This window comes from Eretmochelys imbricata, chromosome 7 (genome assembly GCF_965152235.1).
Source record: "Eretmochelys imbricata isolate rEreImb1 chromosome 7, rEreImb1.hap1, whole genome shotgun sequence".
NCBI classification, from domain to species: Eukaryota; Metazoa; Chordata; order Testudines; family Cheloniidae; genus Eretmochelys; species Eretmochelys imbricata.
In genome coordinates, this window is record NC_135578.1 from 38,102,485 (window position 1) to 38,127,701 (window position 25,217).

The window sequence follows — 25,217 nt, forward strand, 5'->3', positions numbered from 1 at the left end:
AAAGAATAAATTTGAGTCAATAAAATCTATTGTCTCAACTCATATATGTAATACTTCAGTGAGGGACTTACGGCACAGATTATTTTTTGATACTGAATTTGCAAATGCAAGCAAAGTCAAAGTCTGTCCTTAACTTGCAGGGATCTGAAACCGACAGGCAATGTCGGTTTAGTACCTACAGCATGTTGTAAACTGCAACACTATCTTAGGAAATAATAGATAAAAGCTAGGGAATAATAGATAAAAGCAACAAGTGGATGCCAATCATAGCTTGACAGTTCCAGGCTTTTATAGTTGTATGTCTCAGCCTTAGCATTATTTGAATACAGTGATTTTCTTTGTTTTGTTTTTTGTAGGAGCTAATTTTAAAAGTTTGCATACATTTTCTGCCACTGGAATGGCTGAATACAACGGAAGCTGCAGATGGATGTGAGAGTTCCCATTGCTGTTTCACAGTGCAGAGAAGAATGAAGCAGAGACTGACAACTACTTGCTACAAAAACCAACATGACAGGAAAAGACTGAGGCTCTAATTTGCATTGAATGATTCTTATGATATTCAGTGGTTTCAAAGACTCCAACAAGAAAACTAGGTACATAGTGTGCTGCCTTCAGCTTCAAGAGACAGTAATCATGACATAGATAATGCCTTAGCACAATAATATTGTGTTTCAAGTCTACAGAGCCAAAGAACCTAAATCCTCTGTCAAACAAAGGAAACAAAAGAGCGATCCGCTTCAGCACTAAAGTAAAATTAAAATAAAATAATGTGCAGACAGCAGCTGCATTTTCACAGTTTTAAGATCCCGAGTGTTTTCAGTGAGCCTCAAATGATACTAAATATTTCAGAGATATGAAACTGGTTGTAAAGAAGGATCACAATATCCAAACCAGTCTTATTTCCACTTTTGTTGCAACAGTAGGTTCAACTAGAACTATCAAAGTAAACAAAAGCACAGAGAAAAAATATTGTTATTTTGAATGTAACCATGCTCCTGGTTATGTATTTAAACCAATATTTAGAGAGAAATCCTACCAAAATCAAGGTCTAGTCACACTGGTTAATATTGTTTTAAACAACAAAACCTAACAATTTTTCACCTTCATATTGTTGAACTGTCCTTCTGGACAACTTTACACTAGGAAAACTGAAGCTGACAGTCAGGAATACATAATGCAAAAGGAAAAATAGCATACAATGGCCCCAGAAGTGAACTGGCAAAACACACACCAAAATCTGGGGCAAATACAGTGGAACCTGTTTATAGAAAAGCGAAACTGCGGGAAAATCCCAAATTTCTTCAGCACTTTTCATGACTCTAATAGCATCAATTCCTTAAGTCCTTGCTTAGCCAAAACCTGAGAGAAAAAGAGACGCGCCACAAAGGAAAAAAGCAATTTAGCCTACAGGAAGGTGTGTGTAGCCAAGAGACCACGGATAGTTCACAACCCCATTACTAGCACCAATGCCTCATACCCCTACCCTAGAAGCAGGCAACATCTTTCACACATTTTACAAATAAGGTAACTTCAGAAGTTGCACTCCAGGCTAAACTGGAAATAGAATCTAGCTTTCTAATATTCCAGACCTAAGCAGTCTCACCCATTTTTCCACACTGCCTCTCAGAACGGAACGAATGTGCCAAATCTGTTTGCTTGGCCATATTTTCCGTAACCACTGCTCTAACCACTAGACAATATTACTCCCAGGGTCAAACACAGAACCCAGAAATCCTGATACCCAACATTCTGTTCTATTGCACAAGAAGTCTACCAGTTACTCTTTAGATCTAGCAGGAGGAGTCCTGGGTTATAGATCTGAAAGATCCTAGAATTAAAATTAGCATATGATGATGTACATATTGCAATCACACAAGAGGGAAGATTTAAAGATGAAAGATAACCTTAATTCTGGTATTTCCACATTTTTGTTGCTTGATTTTATAATCTTAATTTTTTTTAACATCTTTTTGGTATGCGATAGCCATCTATAGGACTTTGTAATATAGCATACAGGTGCATTACTAGTGAACCACAGATTCTTTTATCTGTAGGTCACTGGTGTATGTTTAAGCCCAGCCCAGTAGGGATTCAAAACTGTTCCCATCTAAATGATGTTTCGTAACCCCCCTATATAAGATGAGTTTGGTAGGTCTTATTTTCAGCTCCTACAACACAAACCAGCCACCATGCTTTTCCCTAACTGGTAGATGGTACAAGAGGCCAAAAATTGCACTGGCCCTTGAACCTGAATATATCTTTTATCCCCTAGAGAAAGTTCCCCTGAGATCAGGGTACAGACATGCTGACAGGATAGCATGTGTGGGAAACTTGTCCTGCTGCTGCCCTATAGATAAAGAGAGGACTGCATTCCATAGGTCTGTAAATGTAACACCTTTCACCAGCACTAAATCCGCACAGCTCTTTTTAAAGAACAAATGCATGGTTCTATGCAAATTTATTAGCCACCATGCAAATTAACACATTATGATGGCACATCATCATATGTGGCTGCACAAACCTTGGCAGCTTTGCCACAATGTTGACAACCTTGGAATGCAGGGACATAAGTGCTTTACTGCGTGAGGAGAAGTAAGATGGAGCCTCTGGTTCCTGGTGTTGCTGGTGGTGAGTCAAGGGGAGCTGGTCTTGGTATAGCTGCTCCCTAAAACATAACTAAATGGCCACCAAAACCCCCCCTGCTTTGCCAGGATTAATGTGTTTTCCCATTCTGGCTCCCTCCAGTCAGGACTCCCAGCTCCCCCACCAAGCAGATTATTCCTACCGGCATGGAAGGGGCAGTGGACGTACAGAGCTCAGTGCTGAGTCAAGATCTTAGGCAATAAAACACCTGACTGCCCTGCCCTGAAATCGCTCTCAAATTTTAGTTGTGGAGCGCTTCAAGAGAGGCTCTTCTTTCTCAGGTTTGAGTGGAAGCCAGAATTAGGGTAGACATTTTCTACCCTGGCCCTTCTCTAATCAAGATTTGCTGGCATATATATATAGGTGCAACTGCCAGCCAGATTCTGGCTCATTGTTTCGAGTTCATGCACAATTCCTGTTTTTGTTAATGAGAACTGAGCACAGAATTCTCCATAAACAGCGATGGATATCTGGTAAAGGATTTATGTTTTATGGTTTTAATCATAGGCCTGAAATAGCAATGAAAAGTCCATGATAAAAGCACATTTGCAAGAGAGTGTTTTAAAAATGCTTTTTTCCTCCATGCACATTCATTTTTTAGCACTGTGCTTTATATCTTCCAATAGATACTGTGACACAAGATTGAAACTTATCTGTATGGTTGAGTTCTGCCTATTTAGCATAGCTTCAACAATGGAGGTCAGCAGGAAGCTGGAATGAACACAACTCAATTCTCTCCCTGCGGAGTGCCTCCAAGTTCCGTGCCAACCTGCTGCTTAGATTATCAGAGTACAGACTTTTCAATAGAAAAAGGCATGAGAGCTCAAACTTTTAATCGTGAGACATCCAGAAAGGGGAGACAGGGAGAGGGAAAATACAGTAATATAACACACAGGAAATAAAAAGCACTTAAAATAGCCCATGAAAAGAGAGAAAGATGTGGAATTAGAGAGTGCTCAGCGGGAAGAGACATGAAAGCAGAGACAAGAAAATGCTCTGCAGAAGAGATGCAGGGCAAAATGCAACACGTGGAGACACGGAGTTAAGCAAGCTTGGCAATAAGAGCAATGAAGGAAAAAACATGTCAACAAACTTGTTAACAGGGTGCATGGCCACATACTTGCAAAGATGAGGACAGAAACACATGAGGTTTGCAAAATTTATCTGAGTAGTAAACATCTCTTTTAATGGAATACAATTATGGCAAAAGTAAAAGCCACAACCAGCACTTCCTTGGAAAATAAAGCACGTTTCATCAGCTAGGATTTCGGATTTCAGATTAATTACAAGGCTGAAAAGAAATAAGTTTTGCCCTAACAAAGTGTTCCTAGAAGCTTTCCTGACATTTAAGAAGGTTAGTAACAATAACTTCCTGCAAGGAAGCAAATGAAGCTGGACTGATCTTTACAGGTATTTTTGTACAAGCTTGATTCCCATCTAGGTCGCTAGACATATAATGCCAAGAGCTTTCAGTTTCCTGTTACCTTAAAAGATAATGTTGATATAGTTTGCATTCTGGGTTTTAATTCTGTCCTTTTCCAACTGTTGACCACTAGTGGTATCTTTTTTTCTAATTTAATATTTTGGTAAAGTAGATGGCAGGCAACATTATCACAACTCTCCTCATATTTTTGACTGTGCCAAATGAATTTATATTAAATCTGATCTAGATCTATGCTCATAACTCAATTTATGTCAGTCTCAGACTCTTTTCCATTCTCTAACTGAACAATGTAACTAATGGCCATTAACAGGACTTTAGCCTGTGACATTTATTGTGCTCATTTCATTGTCTTGCAATATGACATCAGAGAATGCTTCTTACTTGTGGGCACAAACATTCACATTACTCAGTGGCCAAATACAGACAATTCAGAGGTTTGAGAGGATGTCACACTGCATCAGTTCTGCAGATTCAAATAGTATCAGTTCTGTTTTCATTAGAATATGTTGAAAGTGGTAACTGGGACATTTCTTCCACTTTTGGCAGCTCTTACATGCCCAGAAGAAACTCTGAAAGCAGAAACAATTTCTGGCACATAGTAACTACCTCCAATAACCAGGGTTTCCAGACTTTTCAGGGTGCACCCATAAAAGGAGGGATCATCTTCCATAACACTGTAATTATGCAGTGGGATGACATACTACATGGACTTCCATTTGCAGGGCACTTCAATTCAGCATCTCAAGCTAAATCCAATAATTATTGCCAGAACCTGCCTGCCTAGCAGCTGCTAATTAAGATCATACTCTCATGCATTTATTGTAGAGCTTGCTATTGTGTTGTAATCTATGTCATCCCTTCCAGAGGGGTGAATGTGTAATTAATTTATTAACAGACCTGAGACATTTTTCCAGCACCAGCCATTTTTACATAGCTTTTGCAAGATTTACCATCAAAGGGCAGAATGTAATTGACAACAGCTCCACTCGCAATCACAGGAGCTGCCATATTTTACCTTCACTGTAAAGAAAACAGAACAGCCATTGTAGGATTATACCTACTATAATTCATGTACAGATGTTCCTTTTCTCTGGAAAGTTTATAAGTATGGACCACACAACCACAACAGTTCCTTAATTTTTTAATTGTTAAAATTTTCATCCCTTTTGTCTGAACCCAAAAGTGGCAATCCAGCTGCTGCAATGCACGTAATTAGTGTTAGATAGCCAAGGTTTAACAAATTAAATACTTGTAGGGACATACATAATTATCCTGATTTGAAGTGGCACAGGGGCTATGGATATTAAAACTAGCATTCCTATCTAACTAGCTCAGAGGTTTGCATTCTACTAACTCAACCAATTGTGAATTTTGTATAATTTTACTGCACTGGGACCAATTGCATGCAGTATGGTTGACCACATAACAGATCAGTCTGATGACTCCATGGCTTTGCAAAGTTGGATCTATGCCAGCAATATGTGCAAATGACGTTTGAACCCAAGGGTAGGGCTAACAGCCTTTATCACTTATGAAGGTCTGTTCGGGTTCAAGAGGTTGTCCTTTGGGCTGTCTGCAGCGATCAGATAATAAGACATCTGATCTGGCATGGCTCCCTGGAGTTGTAATTCATCTTGATTATATTGTGAGGCATAGAGTCACTTCAGAGATTTGTCACAATTTCCGTTAATTCCTGTTTTCTCATGGCCAGACCAGTATCAATAATAATGAACACCTCAGAAAATTAATTACTGTGCATTAAATCAGAGAAATACCAGCTCGCTCAGTCCAAAATAGAACAAGTTAGCTATAACATCATAGATAGGATTGTAGATTGATTCAGCTAGATCAGTGGTGGGCAACCTGCGGACCATCAAGGTAATCTGCTGGCGGGCCGCCAGACAGTTTGTTTACATTTGCACGGCCGCCCGCAGCTCCCAGTGGCCATGGTTTGCCATTCCTGGCCAATGGGAGCTGTGGGAAGCAGCGGCCAGCACATCATTGATAGACGAAGACACTGTGAAATCAGGAATTTGAGGAAAGGAGAGATACCGTGGGATTATGGGAATTTAAGTAAGGGACAGATCAGGTTCTGCAATGCTGCCATACGGTCACAGCGTGGAGAGAAAACCAGGCCAAGCCAGAACATAGTTGCAGCAACTCCAGATGAACCAGAGAGTTGTGCCTGTCCAGGATCTACAATCAAATGGATAAGGAGGCAAGTAAAGGGCCAGCAGTACTCTTCCCCAGGAGTATGCGAGCTGCCATACCAAATGGGTGTTGAGAGATCAGCCACGGTGTTACACACATCCTAGTTGACAGGAATGAGGTTCCTTCTCTGAATACGAACAGACCTTTCAGTTGGTGCTACATGTTGTTTCCTGTGTGAAAATGGGTCTTCAGTCAATCAAAGATGTATTAGGTTGGTTTCATCCATCACAGACTTAACAGCAATAGCATCTCGTTGAAGGTCTGGTGGAGCCATGTGCACTAGCACATACAAACCGGAGACTGATGTACACGTCAAGTAGCTGCTAATGATACAAGTGGCCACATTCAGCTCTGTGTTAACAAACTGAGCATGGCAGCAATATTCGGTCAGAGCAAACATTGGAGCCAAATCAGATGTGTGGAGCACCGAAGGGTCTGCTCCCCAGGAGGTTCCTAATAGTTTTCATATCAAGGCAGTAGAGGAAGAGATCTTCATTTTCAGGTGTTCCAGTTGAGGCTGATAATGTCAAGTTTTATTCCCAAGTATGTGACAACTGGTTGGAATGGCAGTAACCATCCTTGTACACAGATCGAGATGGATCCATTGGTAAGACGGCTGTTTAGATGGAAAGTAGTTGCCACTGTTTTGGTTTCATTAAGAATTAATCTCCACTGCTAGAAAAAAATGGTCAAAATGCCCATGTCTTAACTAAAACAACGAGGAGTCCTCGTTTATTTATTTATTTATTTATTTATTTACACCCAAATAAATTTGTTAGTCTCTAAGGTGCCACAAGGACTCCTCATTGTTTTTGCTGATACAGACTAACATGGCTACCCCTCTGAAACCTGTCACCATGTCTTGACTGAGATGCCCTTCAATCCTATGGAAATTGTTTCTAGTGTCACCCAATACAGATGGCATCAGCGTACACATATTTCTTGGCCTGCATTTCAGGAAGGTCATAAGTATATACGTTGAACAAAATGGGAACCAAAACTGAACTCTAAGTAAGGCCATTGTGGAGACATTTAAGACAACTGATTTTATCCCCAACTTGCAAGAGGAAGCTTCGGTTTCTAATGATTTCTTGGATGAACTACGCTATAGGCTTACAAGGAAAATCTTGCAGCAGCTTGGCCATCAGCCTGACATGTCACACAGGATAGTAGGCTGCCATCAGATCTGTAAGGATTGTACCAACTTTCTTTCCTGACTCAAATGCGTTTTCTATGTGTTGTGTCAGACATAGTATCTGATTTTGGGTGCATCATCCCCTTCTGAATCCAGTCTGAATGCAAGGCAGCTGATGATTAACTACCACATTAATCACAGCAGGATTAGTCTCTCCATCAGCTTGTAGGTAACATACAGCAGAGAAACCAACCAATAGCCCTTTGGGTCTGTCAATTGTTTCCCTGGCTTGGAAACAGCTATGACCTTTGCTCTGCACCAGATTTCTGAGCTGCAGCAATCCTGTGTACAATGATTCAGAAATTGAAGCAGCCGGCTTTTGGTGATTGGCCTAAAGTGAGAGGCCGACACATTCTTGATATTATCTAGACCAGGAGCCTTGTTAGGCTACAATTGATGTATAGCCAGGTCAAGCTCTTGATCAATAAAAGGAGCCATCAGGTTCGCATCCACATTCCAAGCCTGCCATATCTCAGCAACCATAATTTTAACTGCATGACTGAAAACTATCTTGATTAGGAGCTCTGCCATTAGCCACCAGCTGTGATGTGATGGATTTTGCTATGAATAGGTCTTCTCTCTCTTGCCGAGATTAGAATCTCTGCTCAATTGATTTCATCCACCAGTTAGCCACAGAACACGAAGCATATATCATCTTACTTCAGGAAGCACAATCTACTATTGACACTCATCTATCAATTCCTGGCTTTGCTGTAGTCTCACCTCAATCATAGGCAGTATGAGTATGGGATGGCATCCTATGTCTGAGAAGGAATTCCAGCAACTTCAGTCTCATCATCAGGTGCAAATATTGTTATCAAAAGGCTAAAGGTAAAGGACCTGACTCTTATCAACGTCTATAAACTTCCATCTGTCAACTGGCTAACTCTTGTCTTACCAACCTTCTCTGGACCTCCAGCCTATTCAGGAAATTTTAATTCACACCAAGCCCACTGGAGTTACCCCGATGATGATGTAGATGGAGTAAGGCTACAAGAGTAGGTATCAATAGTTGCTCCTGAGGGCATAATTAAAAATTATGCACCCAGTATTTTAAAATTCTGCAAATGTTATTTGTCAAATAAATGTGGAAGCTCCAGCATGCCATTGGGGAGCACAGGCCACTGGCTGCACAGAGGTGGGAGATCATTGTGCAGCTCCCCCTGGGACACAGACTCAGCGGCGAGGCTGAACCCAAACCTGACACAGCACAAGGACTGGGCCTGCCCCAGAAACACCCCAGGGCCCTGCCCCTCTGTGCCAGGTGCATCAGGTGTGGGCAGGCAGGCTCAGCAAGGCAGGATCCAAGTGTGGACGGGCTTAGTGTGGGGGGATCCTGTTGAGAGGGTTGTGCGTGGGGCAATCTGGATGCAAGTGGCTCAGTGGGGGATCCGGGTGCAGGGGGGATCTGGATGCACAAGGATTTTTTTGGGGGGGTTTCTGTATGCAATGGTAATGGGACTCTGCAGTGGGGTCCAGGTGAAGGTGGTTGGGGCTCAGCAGGGTGGGTCTGGGTGTGGGGCGGGGACAGAGCTCGGCAGGGGGGTCTGGGTGTGGGGAGCTCAGTGGGGGAGGATTCAGATGCTGGGAGAGTGGGGTGGGGATCCAGGTGCAACTGGCTGGGGCTCAGTAAGGTGGGGGTCCAGGTGCAGCTGGTTGGGGCTTTGTAGGATGGGGATTTTGGTGTGGGTGGCTCATTGCAGGGTGCAGGGGTAATGGGGCTTGTCAGAGGGGGTTCTGGGTGTGTGGGGAGTGAGGCTCAGCAGAAGGATCTAGATACGAGGGGGTCTGGATATATGAGGGTTTGGCAGATGGGGGAGCAGCTCCCTGTACAGGGACCCCTCCCCCTGCAGCTGAGGAGCAATGCGTACAGGAAATGTGGGGAGGGCAGTTTTCAGAGCTTCCTAGAGCCGGGGGGAGAAATCTGGGGGTGGATCTGACAAAGCCCCAGATGCTGTGCAGCGGAAGAGGAAGTCCTGTCCTCTCCAGCCCAGCCAGGACTAGCAGATGAGCCCAGCACAGGGTAGGAACCACCAGCCAGGTCATCCCCAGTCCCATCCCCTGCCTTACAGTGATTTATCTCTCTGCCAGCTGCCCTGGGCATCCAGAACATACTGCTGGGGAGGGTCGTATGACCACTCTTGTGGCTTCCCTTTGCTTCCCTGTCAGAAAGTCATTTTTCTGTGGGGAAGCAAAGAAATCTGTGGGGGACGTAAATTCCCCCAGGAGTAAATAGTCAACCTGCAGCTTCTACATGATCCAAAGCAGCTGCCCCTTTCCATAGCAAAAGATGGACCTTGGTGTTCTTCTCCTGACCTCACCTTTTCTACAACTGGAGAACACCCTCCAGCAGTCATAGAGTATAAAGTGCTTGGTAAGTTTTTTCAATCCCAGGATCAGCCATTCCCAGTCACAATTGGCATACAAATTCCAACTATAAATGGACTCCAGAAACCTTGGTGGAATTTCTTGAAGGTAAGGTGAGATCTGTTCCAATCTGAGTTGGCATCTGTGATAAATGAAGGGGGGCTGGGTAGATCCCTTTTATGGACACCCAGCCAGCCAGTTAGCTACAAAATCCCTGTTAGTAGCTGTTCTCTACTTGCTTTCCCTGTAAAGGGTTAAAAAAGACCATAGGTAAAAGGAAGGCAGTGGGCACCTGACCAAAAGAGCCGATAGGAGGGCTAGAACTTTTAAAAATTGGGAAAATACTCTCCCTTTGTCTGCCTGTTGTTGTTCTCTCCAGAGAGAAGACACAGGGCAGCAATGCTGTAAGAAGCTTGCACAAGGTATGAAAAATCATCAAATCATACCTAGAAACTACTTATTGGAAACCCCCAATATGTAAGTAGATCAGGAAATGTTTAGGAAGATGCAATTAGGCTTATCTCTTTTATTTCTGTAAGGCTTGTGGACTCCTCTGTGCTAACCCCTAAAAAGCTTTTGTTTTGCTTGTAACCATTAAGCTAGACCTCAAAGAAAACATTCTTGAAGCTTAATTATTATATTTGCTCTTTTTAAAATCTAGCAATAGCTTAAGTTCCAGATGTATTTTCTTTCTTCTTGTTTTTAATAAAATGTACCCTTTTTAAGAACAGGATTGGGTTTTTTGTGTCCTGAGAGGTTTGTGCATATATTGTTTAATTAGCTGGTGGCAACAGCTGATTTCCTTTTTTTCTTTCTTGGCTCTTCCCCATGGGGGTGTGTGTGAAAGGGTTTGAGGGTACCCTATGGGGAGGAATTTCCAAGTGCGCCTTCCTGGGTTCAAAGGGTTTTTTTGCATTTGGGTGGTGGCAGAATCTACCCTTCCAAGGTCAGAGAGAAGCTGTAACCTTGGGAGTTTAACACAAGCCTGGAGTGGCCAGTATTAATTTTTAGAATACTTGTGGGCTCCCACCTTCTGCACTCGAAGTGCCAGAGAGGGGTATCAGCCTTGACAGCATCTCTTATGGCTCAAAATCAAATATTCAGAACATTATTAGTGCCATCGACCAAGATTTTTGCTATAAAGTTCTGGCCACTCCAAAGGAATCTATACCTCAGGAATTTCACCAATTCATTCCTGGACAGTCATCTGATGCAATCATACTATATCACGAATTTAAATCCTTCATAAGTAAACAGGAGGGTTTTGACAGAAGTAGAGGCCCTTTTCACCTTCTAGATCAAGCCAGGTAAGAGCAACCGAAAGAAATCGTTCCAAATTGAGCTTCACACATTCCAGTCAGAAAGCCTGGAAAACTATAACTTCTCTCAGGCTGGGAAAATACTTAGATTCTCAGGGAAGTGTATGCCTCCTTATTTGGGATTACAAGTATTGCTCTTTCCAGCCAGTTTGGTGTTATCCCATTCAAGATGCACCCCAGGGAAAGTGTCTCAATTTTTGATCTAATAGACTGAATCCAAGTCAGACTGTCAACTGCGCAGTTTTCAGCTTGGTTAGTTTCTTTATTTTCACTTTGACTTTGAAATCAATTTAAGGCTAATGAACAGTGCCAGACTGACAGCACCAGTGACCAAATAAGTCTATTAACTGAATTTCTTTCAATGTCCAGAACAGGGAAATTAAGGTTATCAGCAGTACTAGCTTCCCCTGTACTGCTCCATCAAGGTGCATAAACTTAGGTTTTTGAATGACAACCTTTATGGCTCAGAGGGTATTTTTGCCCCCCCCCCCCAATTATATTCAGTTTTTTGCTGGACTATTAGGACTGCCAACAAGGGTAGTAATTAAAACCAGTTGAGATGGAGATTTTGTGTGGTTCATTAGAAACTGCACTCTGACAATCGAGTGCTTTGCCATAGACCAACCAGCCACCAGACACTATCATCCTGTGCCAGACTTAAAATACATTGCCTGTATCCTGTTATCAATCACTGGATGTTTCCAGACTCCATTAGAAACCACTTTTTGCTAAATAAATTACCTCAGGCTTTGCTCGGGCAGGCTGAGTCTATTTCCCATCAATTGTTAATGAAGACTGTGACTGATGGCTAGACCTGGACATCTGGTTTATAATTTTATATTAAACTCTTGAACTTTTATATAATTTTTCTATGAATAATTTTCATAAGATTGCTTGCTCACTGGTATTAGCAAGTTAATTGTCCTGAAGGTCTTTCCTAAATGGGGCAATACAGAGAGGGTTTATATACAGTAAATGGTATGGCCATCCTTACATAATGATACATATGCAATTACACTCGCAAAAATGATCTCAGAGTTTGCATGGGCAATCGTTACTATTGAACACACATATTTAGATATAGAACGGTGTTTACTATAAATTAAGATTAAAAATAAATGTAAAATACAATCCAAATGATCAGAATGTACTTTACATTATCATTTTTAATCTAGTACGTAAGCCAAAATGGGAAGGGCAAGAATTTAGGAAAAATATTCTTGATTATAGATGTACAACATCTACTCCAAATAGCAGAGTTCTCCCCTTTCATTTCATTTTTAGATTAGTTCTATCTTTTTCTCCAATTTCCTTATTCTATGCTATAAATCTACAAGCTGGATATTAAGACAGAAGGCTAACAGAACAGAATACTACTCATGCACCCTGTGGATGGTTTAACTGAGTCAGTATGAAAGTTTAACTAAAGTGTGTGTCTATGGTCCTAACAAAAGGGAGTGTTGGCAGGTGCATGAGCTTAGATATTGAAGAGATTTCTTTAAAGTAAAAACATTTCCAAAATCTTTAACAGCTCATATTAGTCTTCTGCTTGTAGAAGTGATTCAGCAGATGCACTGTAACACACATGGGCATAGGAGGGATAGCTCAGTGGTTTGAGCATTGGCCTGCTAAACCTAGGGTTGTGAGTTGAATCCTTGAGGGGGCCATTTAGGGATCTGGGGCAAAAATTGGGGATTGGTCCTGCTTCAAGCAGGGGGTTGGACTAGATGATCTCCTGAGGTCCCTTCTAACCCAGATATTCTATGATATGTGATTGAGATTCTGGGAGTTGGGCTGTTCCTCCTTTCATGCCTATGATACATAAAGAGTATCATATATATAAGGAACTGAGAGGAAGTTAAGGAGGGTAACTGATGTAGGACAAGGCCACTGAGCTATGCTCATATAAACCGTCCACACTTTTTAGATAGCATATAAACTACATGTATAGAAATGTCTATCGGTTCAAATCATCCCCTCACTCATGCATTTTAGTGAAAACAGCTTTTCAGCAGCAGCTTATCGTAGATGATTAAGGTAAGGAAACTAGCTGAATATACGTGATCAGTCTGACATTTTCAAATGTCATTAACTTATTTATTTCTAAATGGTCATCTCTGAGAGATGCATTACTGTGGGCTATGTACAGACCAGGTTTCAAAATTTAAAACACAGACATCTGTTGGTTATCAACATTTAGAAAGGAAAATAAATTCTCCTCCACATTCAAATAAAAGTAAAAAAATCAGCTGAAAAATATTTTAATGTTATTTTTCTAAAAGCATTTATTTCTGGGCTGAGACTAGTATGGGAAACTTCAGCCAAAAAGGTAATTTTCTGAGAATCAAAAAACGGGATTTAGAAGAGAAGTGCCATCTCATTATTGCCTATTGCGTCACTACCTCAATGTTATAACAATGTTTGGAAATTCTTTATATCAAATGCCTGAAGTGACTCAGACTAAATATGACATAGTTTCTGTAGCTTTATTATTTGTCTTGTAATAGGCACACTATTAAACAAGCAGTATGTGCAACATGACTGAGATCTTTTAGTTTCAAATGTGCAACCTGACATTTGTTTTAACATAGTGTTTGGAATTTACTAGAATAAGGGTTCAAATAATTCCTGGCTGTTATGGACATGATCAGACTCATATTAGCAAAAGCTCCCTGCTGATTCTTTACAAGAGACAAGATCAGCTACGAGCAACAGAAATCTTTCCCTTTTGTTGGAAGAAAGAACACAGTCATCTGAAAGTCCAGCACACTGTGTTTACAAAAGCTTTCCCCTGGCTTGCCAAGCTCAGTGCATACCTAAATATTTCAAACCCCTCAAAGCTCTAACAGCACTAGGAGGAGATTACAATGAGCTATTATTCATTAACATTTTATTACACCATTATTGCATATTAATGCTACTGATTTTGCCTCATTGCCCAGCTTTATTGCATAAGATGAATCAAAGCATTAAGAAATGCCACACAGAGCAGAAAATAACAGATGCATTAAAATAACATGTGCAGCAATGTAAATAACCTCTCAATTATGGGGTGCCTGCTTTTATCACAGCATAAAATGTTATAAAATTAGCTGTGTGCTGTGTACGGTAATGGCAGGTCATTTTTTTTGGAAGGCCTTTCTTAGAAAATGTTAAAAATAAAAATATTGAGGGCAGTTATGAGGACTAGAGTAAAACTTTCCCTCAATGGAAAAAATAGGTTGTCAGGTGTATGCTTCCTCCTCCTATTTCAGAGGAAAAACTTGTGAATCACTTACTATTTATAACCCACAGTAGTCTTGAAAGTTTTATTAGCTATTGGGCCATTGACTCTACAATGAAAAGGAAAATAATTACACCCTCCGTAATCTTCTTATGCTTCAATCTCAAATGAGCCTTTTACCACAATATATTTTAAGTCAATATCACTGCCTAACACACAGCTCTGTAGGCTCTGCTCTGACTGTGCTGCACCAAAAAGAGAACCATGTTCTCCTTTATCCCCTATGTGGTTATAAAGGAAACTTAAACAGAACCTTCGAGGATCTGACAGGCCTGGATAAGTGTAAGTATGGACAGATCTGGTTTGTATACGAGAACTCCCAAAACACAAGTGGCCCCAGCAATTGCCCTAGGTGTAATTGAGGGCAAAATCTGACTCCTCGTTAGTACTTACAAAATTATTAAAAGAGCTTTCAAAACAAAGGTAGCTAATAGCTTCATATTTCCTTGCTAGAGCACTGCCTAAAAAGCATTCACAAGTAGAAAGAAAACAATGGTTAAGAAGTTAGCTTAGATTATGTTAAAAACCACAAGTATGAAAAAAATTCTGAACTCACTTTTCCCAGAAGAAGCTGTGAATAAACACATCCTCCTCAATTGAGGGAGGATGTTAGCAGCATGTGGGTTTTCAGCCAGTTTCCTCACCTTTATTTCATTATTTTGAATATTTTCTCAGTCTTTACTCCTCCTACACTGGCTCATTCATAATGTGAAATTCAGAAATGCAGCTTGTTTGCTTTCTACCCTTTTCATTGCAGGTCAGCCACTCTGAGGAGTGACTTGATGGCTTGGAACTTAAATTACCACAACTAGGAACTCAAAAGAAAATAACCATTTAATTTTTTGCACCAGGAATCTACATTCTAAGCTTTATAATGAATGTATCACTTACCACCCAAGGTTTGTCGCAAAAATTATAGATTGACTCTAGGGAGTTGACACTGGGGACACCAGCATAATGCATTCCAATGATTAAGTTACGGAAGTCTTCGTTCTCAGCCATACTGAATGAATGTTGTCGAACAAGAACAAAATCAGGTCTGAATGACCTAAAGAGAAAGGGATATATAACTATTAGGGAATGATCAAATTATTTTCTCTGATAAAAGAGAATCTTAAAAGGGAAAGTTGTAGGAGCTGCTGGAGAGTAGTAGATGAATTAAAATAGCTTTTACAAGAGCATAAAAAAGATTGTTATTGGCTGAAGTATAAAACCAGGTGAACATTGTTATTTTTGAGCTACAGCTTTGTTGCATCTCTGTTCAGTTTTTGCTACTAGAGAAGTCATGACTACCAAAGGCATCATATCCTAGTATGAAGAATAAGAGCTAGAGAGGAATTTCAGGCTATAATTACACTACGAGCTAGGCTGGGATTTCCCTGGTCATGTCTCTACACTCTCACTAGCTCTCACCACACTAGCGTCCGCACAAATAGTAGTGGAGCCATAGTAGCACGGGCAGCAGCACCAGAGGCATGGTTTAGCCATGCTGAGCACAAACCCACCTGAAACCAGTGGGTAGATACTCAGCACACTTAAGCCATGCCTCCACTGCTGCTACCTGTGCTCCTGCAGCTGCACTGCTATTTATATTCATGCCAGACTAATGAGAGCAGGCAAAAGTGTGTATACGTGCGCAGAGGGATCACACCCCTAACACGTAGTGTAGGCAGCCTCAGACAGGAGTCTTACAGATTCAAAAACTTATGCTAAATACTCCCTTGAGATGCACAGCAGTATATTGACATTCCACCCTGACATATGATATAATATATACCATGTGCATTATATATACACATGTGGTATTTGCAGTATTCTAGCTTCTGTTTTTTACCCTTTGTATCCCAGACATGCATTGTTTTATAAAAACTTTAAAAGTTAAAGAACTTCACAGCTTTTTTTCCCGCATAAAATTCCTAATCAATGTCCTAATGTTTAGCTTTAAAAACATGTGGGCAGTATTGCTAAATAATTTCAATGTGTATTTTATATAAATCACTGCCACATAAGTCAAGCAGAATTAGATACTCTAATGTGTTTGCTTTATTCCTTTTAACTAAAATTAATTGCTAATGATAAATCCATTTTAATAAAATGGGGCCTTATTTATCATGAATCAGCAGTCTTTGAAAAGCAGGACGTTTGGGCAACATTAAATGTAAGCCTGTACAAATATTGAAATAGCTTTAAATAAAACAACTAATGTTTGTCAAATATCCTAACAGGAAGAACTTAACACCAAGACAAACTGGTAAATGATGCCAGAAAATATTTTTATAATTTGGAAAACAAGTCTGACCACACAAACTTAGTTTTATCATAATTAAAGGTTTCTTTCTTACCCCTGCATCCTTTAGGCTGAGAAAGAGTCGTCAGATTCCACAGCAGATTAAATACAGTGGGTCAGATTCTGATCTCATTTAGACAGATGTAACCCCAAAGTAACTCCATTGACTTCAACACTAAGCAGTGTAAATGAGATCAGAGTTGGTCCACTATATACCATCAGTAAAATAGGGCATTGCATGAAGTACAGCAAGCTCACAAATTTCCTGGATTATCACCCAGGAAGAATAAATTTTCACATCAAACTTTGTGCAATTTCTTTAGAAGCTTTTAAACTTTGATTCTGTTCTGAAAAGTGATTATATAACCCCCCCCAAACACACACACACACACACACTCGTTTACCCAGCAGATCTTCTCCCTGTGCATATTCAGTCACATTTGCTTTCCCAAGTGATAAAATAGGTATGTACTGCTATCTATTCCTGCTAGGCCTGCAGAGCCAACACATTTAAGAGGAAGTGAGCTGGATCCTGTTGCTCCTTGTGCATCCTCAACAGAACGGTTTACTAAATTCCAATCAATTTCACCTATGCAAGCACCCTGAAAGCAACAGGTTTGTACAGATGTCTTCAGAGTAAGCCTTCAGTGATAACCAAGTTGCACAGCTGTGACTGATGACATAATTTGGCCTGCTGAATGTTTATTACCAACAATGAGAAAACACAAGAAAAAAAGAACCGAGCATGATGCAGTGTTGCTAGTGCATGTAATTTTATCACAAGTCTTGTAATATGTTGTGTTTTTCTTAAAGTCACAAACCCTGGAGTCACATGATCACATGAAACTCTTGGCTTTCATTTTAAAATAAAAGGTTATTCCTAGCACTCCTGGTGGGACAGAAAAGCTTGAAAACATGAACCCAGGGGCTCAGACCCAGAAGGCAATAAATAAACAATATCTTCAAATCTCAGGATATTTTCTGGACTGACTCATAATACCTGAGCACTTGGAGATGGTAATACTGTTGACATACATATCCCAGGCTAAAGATGTGGGGCTGACAAAAAACACCCTTTATGTTATTTTTACAAAAAGAAAAGGAGTACTTGTGGCACCTTATGCATCCGATGAAGTGAGCTATAGCTCACGAAAGCTTATGCTCAAATAAATTGGTTAGTCTCTAAGGTGCCACAAGTACTCCTTTTCTTTTTGCGAATACAGACTAACACGGCTGATACTCTGAAACCTGTCGTTATTTTTACAGTTGCTTTTTAGAACACATCCACATTTAACCTCTCATATGTTTCTTTCCTCCTTCCTTTGCCCTCTCCCATCTGGGAGCTAGAAGGGAGTGAGGAGACTGGTCTTGTAGTGTAGTAAAGTAATCAGCATGGGGTTACCTGGATTATTCAGAGTATTAAGGGGTTGAGACACGCTCCACCTTCTCTCCTACCTATTAGTCAGTGGGCTCCCCCAGTCTCTCCCTCCCCCACCATACATTTTGTAGTTCAGCTGAATAAAACAGCGAGTACCCAGCCTGCAGCACTATGATTAGAGCATTATTTTTGTTACGCTGAAAGGTCCCTTTACAAAACTTATGTTCCCTCTCCCCTCTTTGGGGACAAAGGTTTAAGCAGCTCCTGTTCTGTCCCTCTGGGAAGGCCTTCAGTGGGGTGCTGACAGATCTTCTCTCCATTCCCCTGAAGCCAGATCAGATTAGCACTCCCACTCAACATGTGAGGGGGAGGCAAGTGCTTGCCTTAGGCTCCAGCTGCACAGCTTTAGGAACGCCTGAGCAAGAATTCTGCTCCTGTGATACATGCAGAGCAGAAGGAATAGGCCTTGCTGTCCAGCCAGGTATTGAGGGCTCCTCACAACACCAGGGAGAGGGGTAATGAGGAACAATGTTCCCAGATGACACCTCATGGCAGCCCTCCCTTTGCTTCCAGAAGTCCCTTTGCACCATCCCTTACACTGACTCCTGTGAACAGGAGACTATAGACAGCTTTGGCATGTCATGAAAATAATCAAGTGCCGCCCTCCCTTTTTAACAGTTTCCATGAAAAAAAAGACCGAGAAGAATATGCAGTTCAGGGAAGCACAGCATGTGCAGTCTTTAAGCGCTGTTGGATCATAGTTTCCTGAAAACTGAGCCTTTAGGAGAAGTGGGCAAAAATAAAAGCAAAAACCAGATGTTAAGAACCAGACTAGAACCAAACCTCTATCAGATTTGGAAATATTCCAGTGAGGTTTCTCCACTTCCATTCCCCAGCTAGGACAGGAAGTGATGAAACACCTTGAGGCAGCCTGTTCATATGCGATTTCCTGCTGGCAATGGAAACAGAACTAGGCTTGTCTATTCTCAGCAAATTTTCAACCTGATTTTGAGGAAGAATTCAAAAGGCTTGGATTAGAGATGGCTGGAAGTTGCAATGGTGGTATCTGGAATCAGGTCTTTTAGAGATTGGTGATATCTGAATCTGGGTTTTGGCTTGGTCCATTATCAAGATAAGGGCTATTGGCATAATTCAGATATTGATGGGGGTTCTGATTTCATACACCCCAAAGTATTTAGATTCATTGGCTTTGGTTTGGGTCTGCTCTAGGGATGTAAAATGTTAACCGATAAGCATTACTCTTACCGGTTAACCCACCCCAACTGTTAACTGCCAGCCAGCCACACCAGCCCCAGCCCCAACTGGCCCCTGCTGGATTGGCCCTGGCCCCAGCCCCAGCCCCAGCCGTGCTGGCCAACCCTTTAATTGGTTAACCATTTAAATGAAATACTTTAAAATTGTTTAAACAGTTAATTTTTTAAACAATATTTACATCCCTAGTCTGCTCCTAGTTCTGATGGTTCAGGTAAGCATCTGAGTTTCTGGCTGTTTATCCAAAACTAAACACAACAAAATCTTACACTCATCACTACTCTTTAGTAAATTAAGCAACTGAAACCTTGAAATTTAGGTACTTGCAATGCCGGTGAAGGGAAGCAGAAGACGTAGAATCATAATATTTAGTTTAGAATCATAATATTCCTTAGAATAAGTTCCTGTGACATGCTAGCGACAGATTCCCAACCACATTCAATTTCATGTCTAGACAAATCAGTGACTAGCTTGAAGCAATTAATCTATGGTGAGCAATATTATAATACCAGGGTACAGGGTGAAGAGAGTTGTGGGGCATCAAAGTATATTGTGAATTGGATGGTGTTCATTAGCTTTAGAATCAGAAAGTGGAAAAAAAGTTCCACGAAGCTGACAGTAAATCAAGTACTCAACTATAATTACAACTTTTTATGCTACAAAAGCATGCCCATAATAAATGCAGGCAATATCCTAGGGCTTCATTTTTCAAAACTATTTAAAGGATTTGAACCCCTGATTCTTGCTAAAAATCAACAGCAACTGCATATTCAAATCTCTTAAGAAGATTCGATATTCCCAGCCTGAACGCAGCTGGACACTTGCACCGTTTTCCAAGTATACGGCATAATTTGTCTGGAGCAACATTACCAAGATTAGTAGTTAGATGAAATGTCATTGTAGACTGGACTACAAACTGGCAAGTTAATGCTTGTTTTTATCAAGTGATCTTTAGGGTATTTATAGGGTAGTTCTGAGAACGTGTGATCTAGGTTTCAGTGGGGAATGTCAAGTGCACTGAAGTGTGTGTCGTGTAAAGAAATTCAATTTACTGGCACAGAATGGGTAAAAACACTTGAAGGATTACTGATCCTCCTCCTTTATTTTTGCAGACCACCCAGGGCAAGGGAGAGTCTGCACCTTGATCTTACAAAAAGGGGAAGACCATTGAGGGATTACACATCATCTCAGAGTGTACTGTGCACTTAGACAAAGGAAAAAGATAGGAAGTGCCCCTTTAAAATGTAAGCTCTCTGAACTGACCCTAGATGGAACTGACCTAAATCCAGGGGCGGCTCCGAATTGTCGCCGCGCCCGGAAGAGCAGCGGGGCTGCCGCCGAATTGCCACCGTGGGACACAGACTGCCGCCCCATTCTCAATGCTGCCCCAGGCACCTGCTTGGAAAGCTGGTGCCTGGAGCCAGCCCTGCCTAAGTCTCCCCTCCACCGCACATCCTCTCAGTTGAAGACTCTGGTGCATGAGATTTAGAGGAAGGAATGTAAGGAGTTGGTGCATTCTGATCAGAATAAAGAGAGTGAGTTACAGTTCTGTAATTGATACTGGACAGAAAGTCTACACATGACTGCATATACATATATAGAGGTGTGTGCACAAAACTCACCACTGACACAAAGCCTCCCAAACCCCAAAATCTCAATGTTTTGTGACAAATGTTTTTCCATTTTTTCCAGCATTTTTTTCCCTTTTTTGTGAAAATGAAAGGCAGCTTTTGCATGTTTAAAAAAATCTTCCTGGTAAACACTACAAAATGGAAAGTTTCTTTCTTGGGAAAATACATAATAACGTATGATTTTGTCCAGAAAGTGACATTTTGCTCTGCAAAGCTATGCTAAAAGTTCCCTTTGAATCACATTAGCAAGTACTACCAAAACATAAGTTTTCTCAACTGAATATTCAGAAATCAAAAACTGCTATTAAATCTCATTGTATATATTACAAGTGAAGTCCTTGCTCCACTGAAGTCAATGGGAATTTTTGCCATTGACTTCAATGGGCCACTGTTTCACCCTGAAAGTGGAGCTCTTCCTGTGTCCTCCTTCTAAGAGATTGACTTAGGGCAAACAAAGGGACATGGTGCACATCCTGTTATCTGGCCCATACACTAAAAAGTGGCTTAAACGAGGTTTCTTGTCAGCTGAACATTTGAAGAACACACTTCCGTGTACCTCTGCATTCCTATAGGCTGCTATAAAAAAGATGGAGAAAAATTTCTCTCTCTTGCCACAGAGGACAGGACAAGAAGCAATGGGTTCAAACTACAGCATAACAGATTTAGATTCAATCTCAGAAAAAAAAACTTCCTAACTGCAAGCACAGTAGGACAATAGAACAGACGGCCTAGGGAAGTCACGGAAGCTCCTTCATTGGAGGTTTTCAAAAAGAGTCTGGATAGCCATCTGTCTTGGATGGTTTAGACACCACAAATCCTGCATTTTGGCAGAGGGTTAGATTAAATGGCCCGGCCCTGGCCCTTCTAACCCTATGGTTCTATGATTCTAAATGATCTACACCGGTCCAAATATTTAATATTTAATGCTTCAGACAGTGGAGTTTAAAAAAAGGGTGAGATATAGTTAACCAAAAGACTGCCACAGGAGTTGCATGATTTTTCACTTATTTATGACAAAGGATGTAAGCAGAAACATAGTTATATGTTTTAATAAAATTAAAAAGGATAAACATAGTAAAACAATCATTATTATTTTCAATGCAGTAGTTCCTGCGGCAGGATAAGAGCTTTTCAGACACACAAGATGACACAGTTCCAGCCCCAAAAGGCTTCCAATTGAAAAAGTTTGCTCCAGGGGTAAGTGGGGATTTTATACTAGATTTCAGCATGGAAAACCATTTTTTCTTTATGACACTTTTCAAACTCCACAGGGAAAAATTCACAATAATATAGTACTTGTGACTGATCAGTGATGTTTCAATCATCTTCAAAACACAAAGAAAATATTTATACAGGTACACTGCCATGCACATATTACAACAGATGATCTGTTTTCATTTAGGTCCTGATCCTGCACTGGGCCCAATGTGACATTCACTTCAGTATAGCGTCAACAAATCTAATAATTAATCTATGGGGACAAGAAGGAATGTTTAAAGAAAACTGGAAACAAATTAAAGTTTTCAGTGCTAAGTAGTTCTAGTTCTACACTATCCTGGCAATTCCATTAGGTTGCCACACCCATAACAATGGTAACAATTTACTGAAGAGATCCTTTGTCAGCTCACTGTTATACTTGCTCACACACAAGTGTCACAACTGGGTTTCGTCACACTGCCAGGTTGCTTTCTTTCTTGATGTTGACTGCAGAGAATTTGAGGCCTGTCTCATGAATCAGAATTCCCTGTAGTGGGGATACCACATGTGGCAAGTACAGCTACAGAGAAAAGTATCTCCTCTTACTCAAGCATTTTAGTAAGGAATTCCAGTTAATTCTTCCCTTCAAGGGTTACACCTTCTTATGCTTTATTCAGGTGTTCTTTTGTTTGTTTATTTTGTTTTTCAAACTTACCTGACAACTTTGGTGCCATTACGGAATGCTTGGATGTCTACGGCATAACTGCCCTCAGCATGGGCTATCAAGTTGATCTCTGAAAATTGTGCCTATGAAAAAAGATTCAGATCAGTCAACCTGCTTTTATTTTACCCATATTTTAACTAACTTCCTTCTCTTTATTTTAAACATTAGCGTTTAATTGCCAATGTTGTGCATGAAGCATAACTAGTATTGAAAACAAATACTTTTCACCTAAAAAAGTCAGGCATATTCACATCACCACAAGTTTGCCACAGTTCTAACATATTAAAAGAAAAAATGGGCTACAGCATGAATATATCCATGGTAAGGGCCTATCTGGGGCTCATACACAGGATGAGCATATTTCCTTCTTCATCTCTGTATCAAAGGTTGATATTTATTTTTACTCTGTGTGGTATTTCAGTGGAAAATTAATAGAGAGACTACTTAAAGTTATAGCCTGTGTTGTCCAGAAACCATATTACCAAACTATGAATTAGAGGAAAATACCATACGTAAACAGAGCACCTGTTTACAGCATGTGTATCAATGTCCCTACATATACACACTTTTTCTGTATTATGTGCATTTATTCTTCTTCTAAAGAGGTTCCACATCAAGTATCCTACGCACAACACTATACAGTCATGATTCACAAATGCAGAATTTCTCTTAGAAAGATATTTTCGCACACTAGAAATGTGACATTTACAAGGACAATAATTCAATTCCATACTGTTCGTGAGTAAAGTGACACTGTGATCCCTCAGTTATTTGAAATAAAAGGACAGGATGTTTTTCATATATGTCGCGTCTTTCATCTACATAGACTCCCACAGCTCTTTATTGTAACACTGACCAGCAGAATAATGGAAATGCCCCCAGCTATAATGTTTTGGTTCGATAAATGAAGGCATCTTTGCTGTCCCAGATACCAATACAGAAAGCATCAGAAGGCTCACTGAAAACTGGAGTCAGTGGAAGTTTGCCTGAGTAAACCTTGTGTAAGAGCCTCAGAGCTTGGCCATGCAAAGTGCTGACTAATCTGACCCAATCCATCAAAGCACTTAAGCATGTGCTTAACTTTAAGCATGTGACTAGCCCATTGAATCTAAACACACGCTTAAGAGCTCTGATGGATAGGGGCCAGAATGCTCTGGACCTTGCTGGATGAAGCCCTTGGCACATAGTTTTTAAATTAAATTGATAACATACACACTTTACAATGGCAATGTCGGAAGTTATGAATATACATCTGTCAGGATTCCCTCCCCACTCTGAACTCTAGGGTACAGATGTGGGGACCCGCATTAACCAGCTTAGGTTAAAAATTTCCCCAACGCACAAATCCTTCCTTGTCCTTAGATGGGTACTGCTGCCACCACCAAGCGAGTTAGACAAAGATTCAGGAAAAGGACCACTTGGAGTTCCTGTTTCCCTAAAATATCCCCCCTTCGCCCCCTTTCCTGGGGAGGCTTGAAAATAATATACCAACCAAATAGGTAAACCAGGTGAGCACAGACCAGCCCCTTGGGTTTTTAGGACACTAAAAACCAACCAGGTTCTTAAAAGCAGAACTTTATAATAAAGAAAATGTAAAACAAGGACCTCTGTAAAATCAGGATGGAAGGTAATTTTACAGGGTAATCAGATTCAAAACACAGAGGATTCCCCTCTAGGCAAAACTTTACAGTTACCAAAAAAAAAAAAAAAAACCAACACCAGGAATTAACCTCCCTCTTAGCCTAGGGAAAATTCACAAGCTACAACAAAAGATAATCTAACACGTTTCCTTCCTATTACTTACAATTTGTAATCTTAGATGGCTAATTCAGACATAGCTTTAGGAGATGTATTTTCCCTGCCCTGGTTCCTTACTGACCCAGAGAGAACACAAAGAAAAAAAAAACAAAAAACTTTCCCCCACAGATTTGAAAGTATCTTCTCCTCTTATTGGTCCTTTTGGTCAGGTGCCAACCAGGTTATTTGAGCTTCTTAACCCTTTACAGGTAAAGGAAGGATTTTATGCTACCCTTAGCTGTATGTTTATGATAACATCTAAGAACTGAGGCTGTTATAGAAACAATAATTCAGAATATGTTTAATCTGATACTTGCTTCTAATCTTTCTGATTCATTAATCAGGTTAAAACGACCAATTCCAGTGGCTTGCTTTCTCAAAGAATCCTAATCATGTGTTTTGCCATTGAATTAAAAATTTGACAAGTGCTAGAAAGGCTGTAGGTTTATTTTTCTATACAATGACTGGG

At 40.6% G+C, this 25,217-nt stretch overlaps 1 protein-coding gene across 1 annotated transcript in view; it reads right to left on the reverse strand.

Annotated features, from left to right (window-relative positions):
- SYN2 (synapsin II) overlaps positions 1-25,217 on the reverse strand; it is a 411,884-nt gene that overhangs the window by 169,014 nt on the left and 217,653 nt on the right. Inside the window, exons 3-4 of the mRNA XM_077821776.1 lie at positions 22,943-23,034; positions 15,354-15,510 (exon numbers count right to left, since the gene is read on the reverse strand). Coding sequence (XP_077677902.1) covers positions 15,354-15,510; positions 22,943-23,034 — 249 coding nt within the window. The remainder of the gene's footprint in view (positions 1-15,353; positions 15,511-22,942; positions 23,035-25,217) is intronic.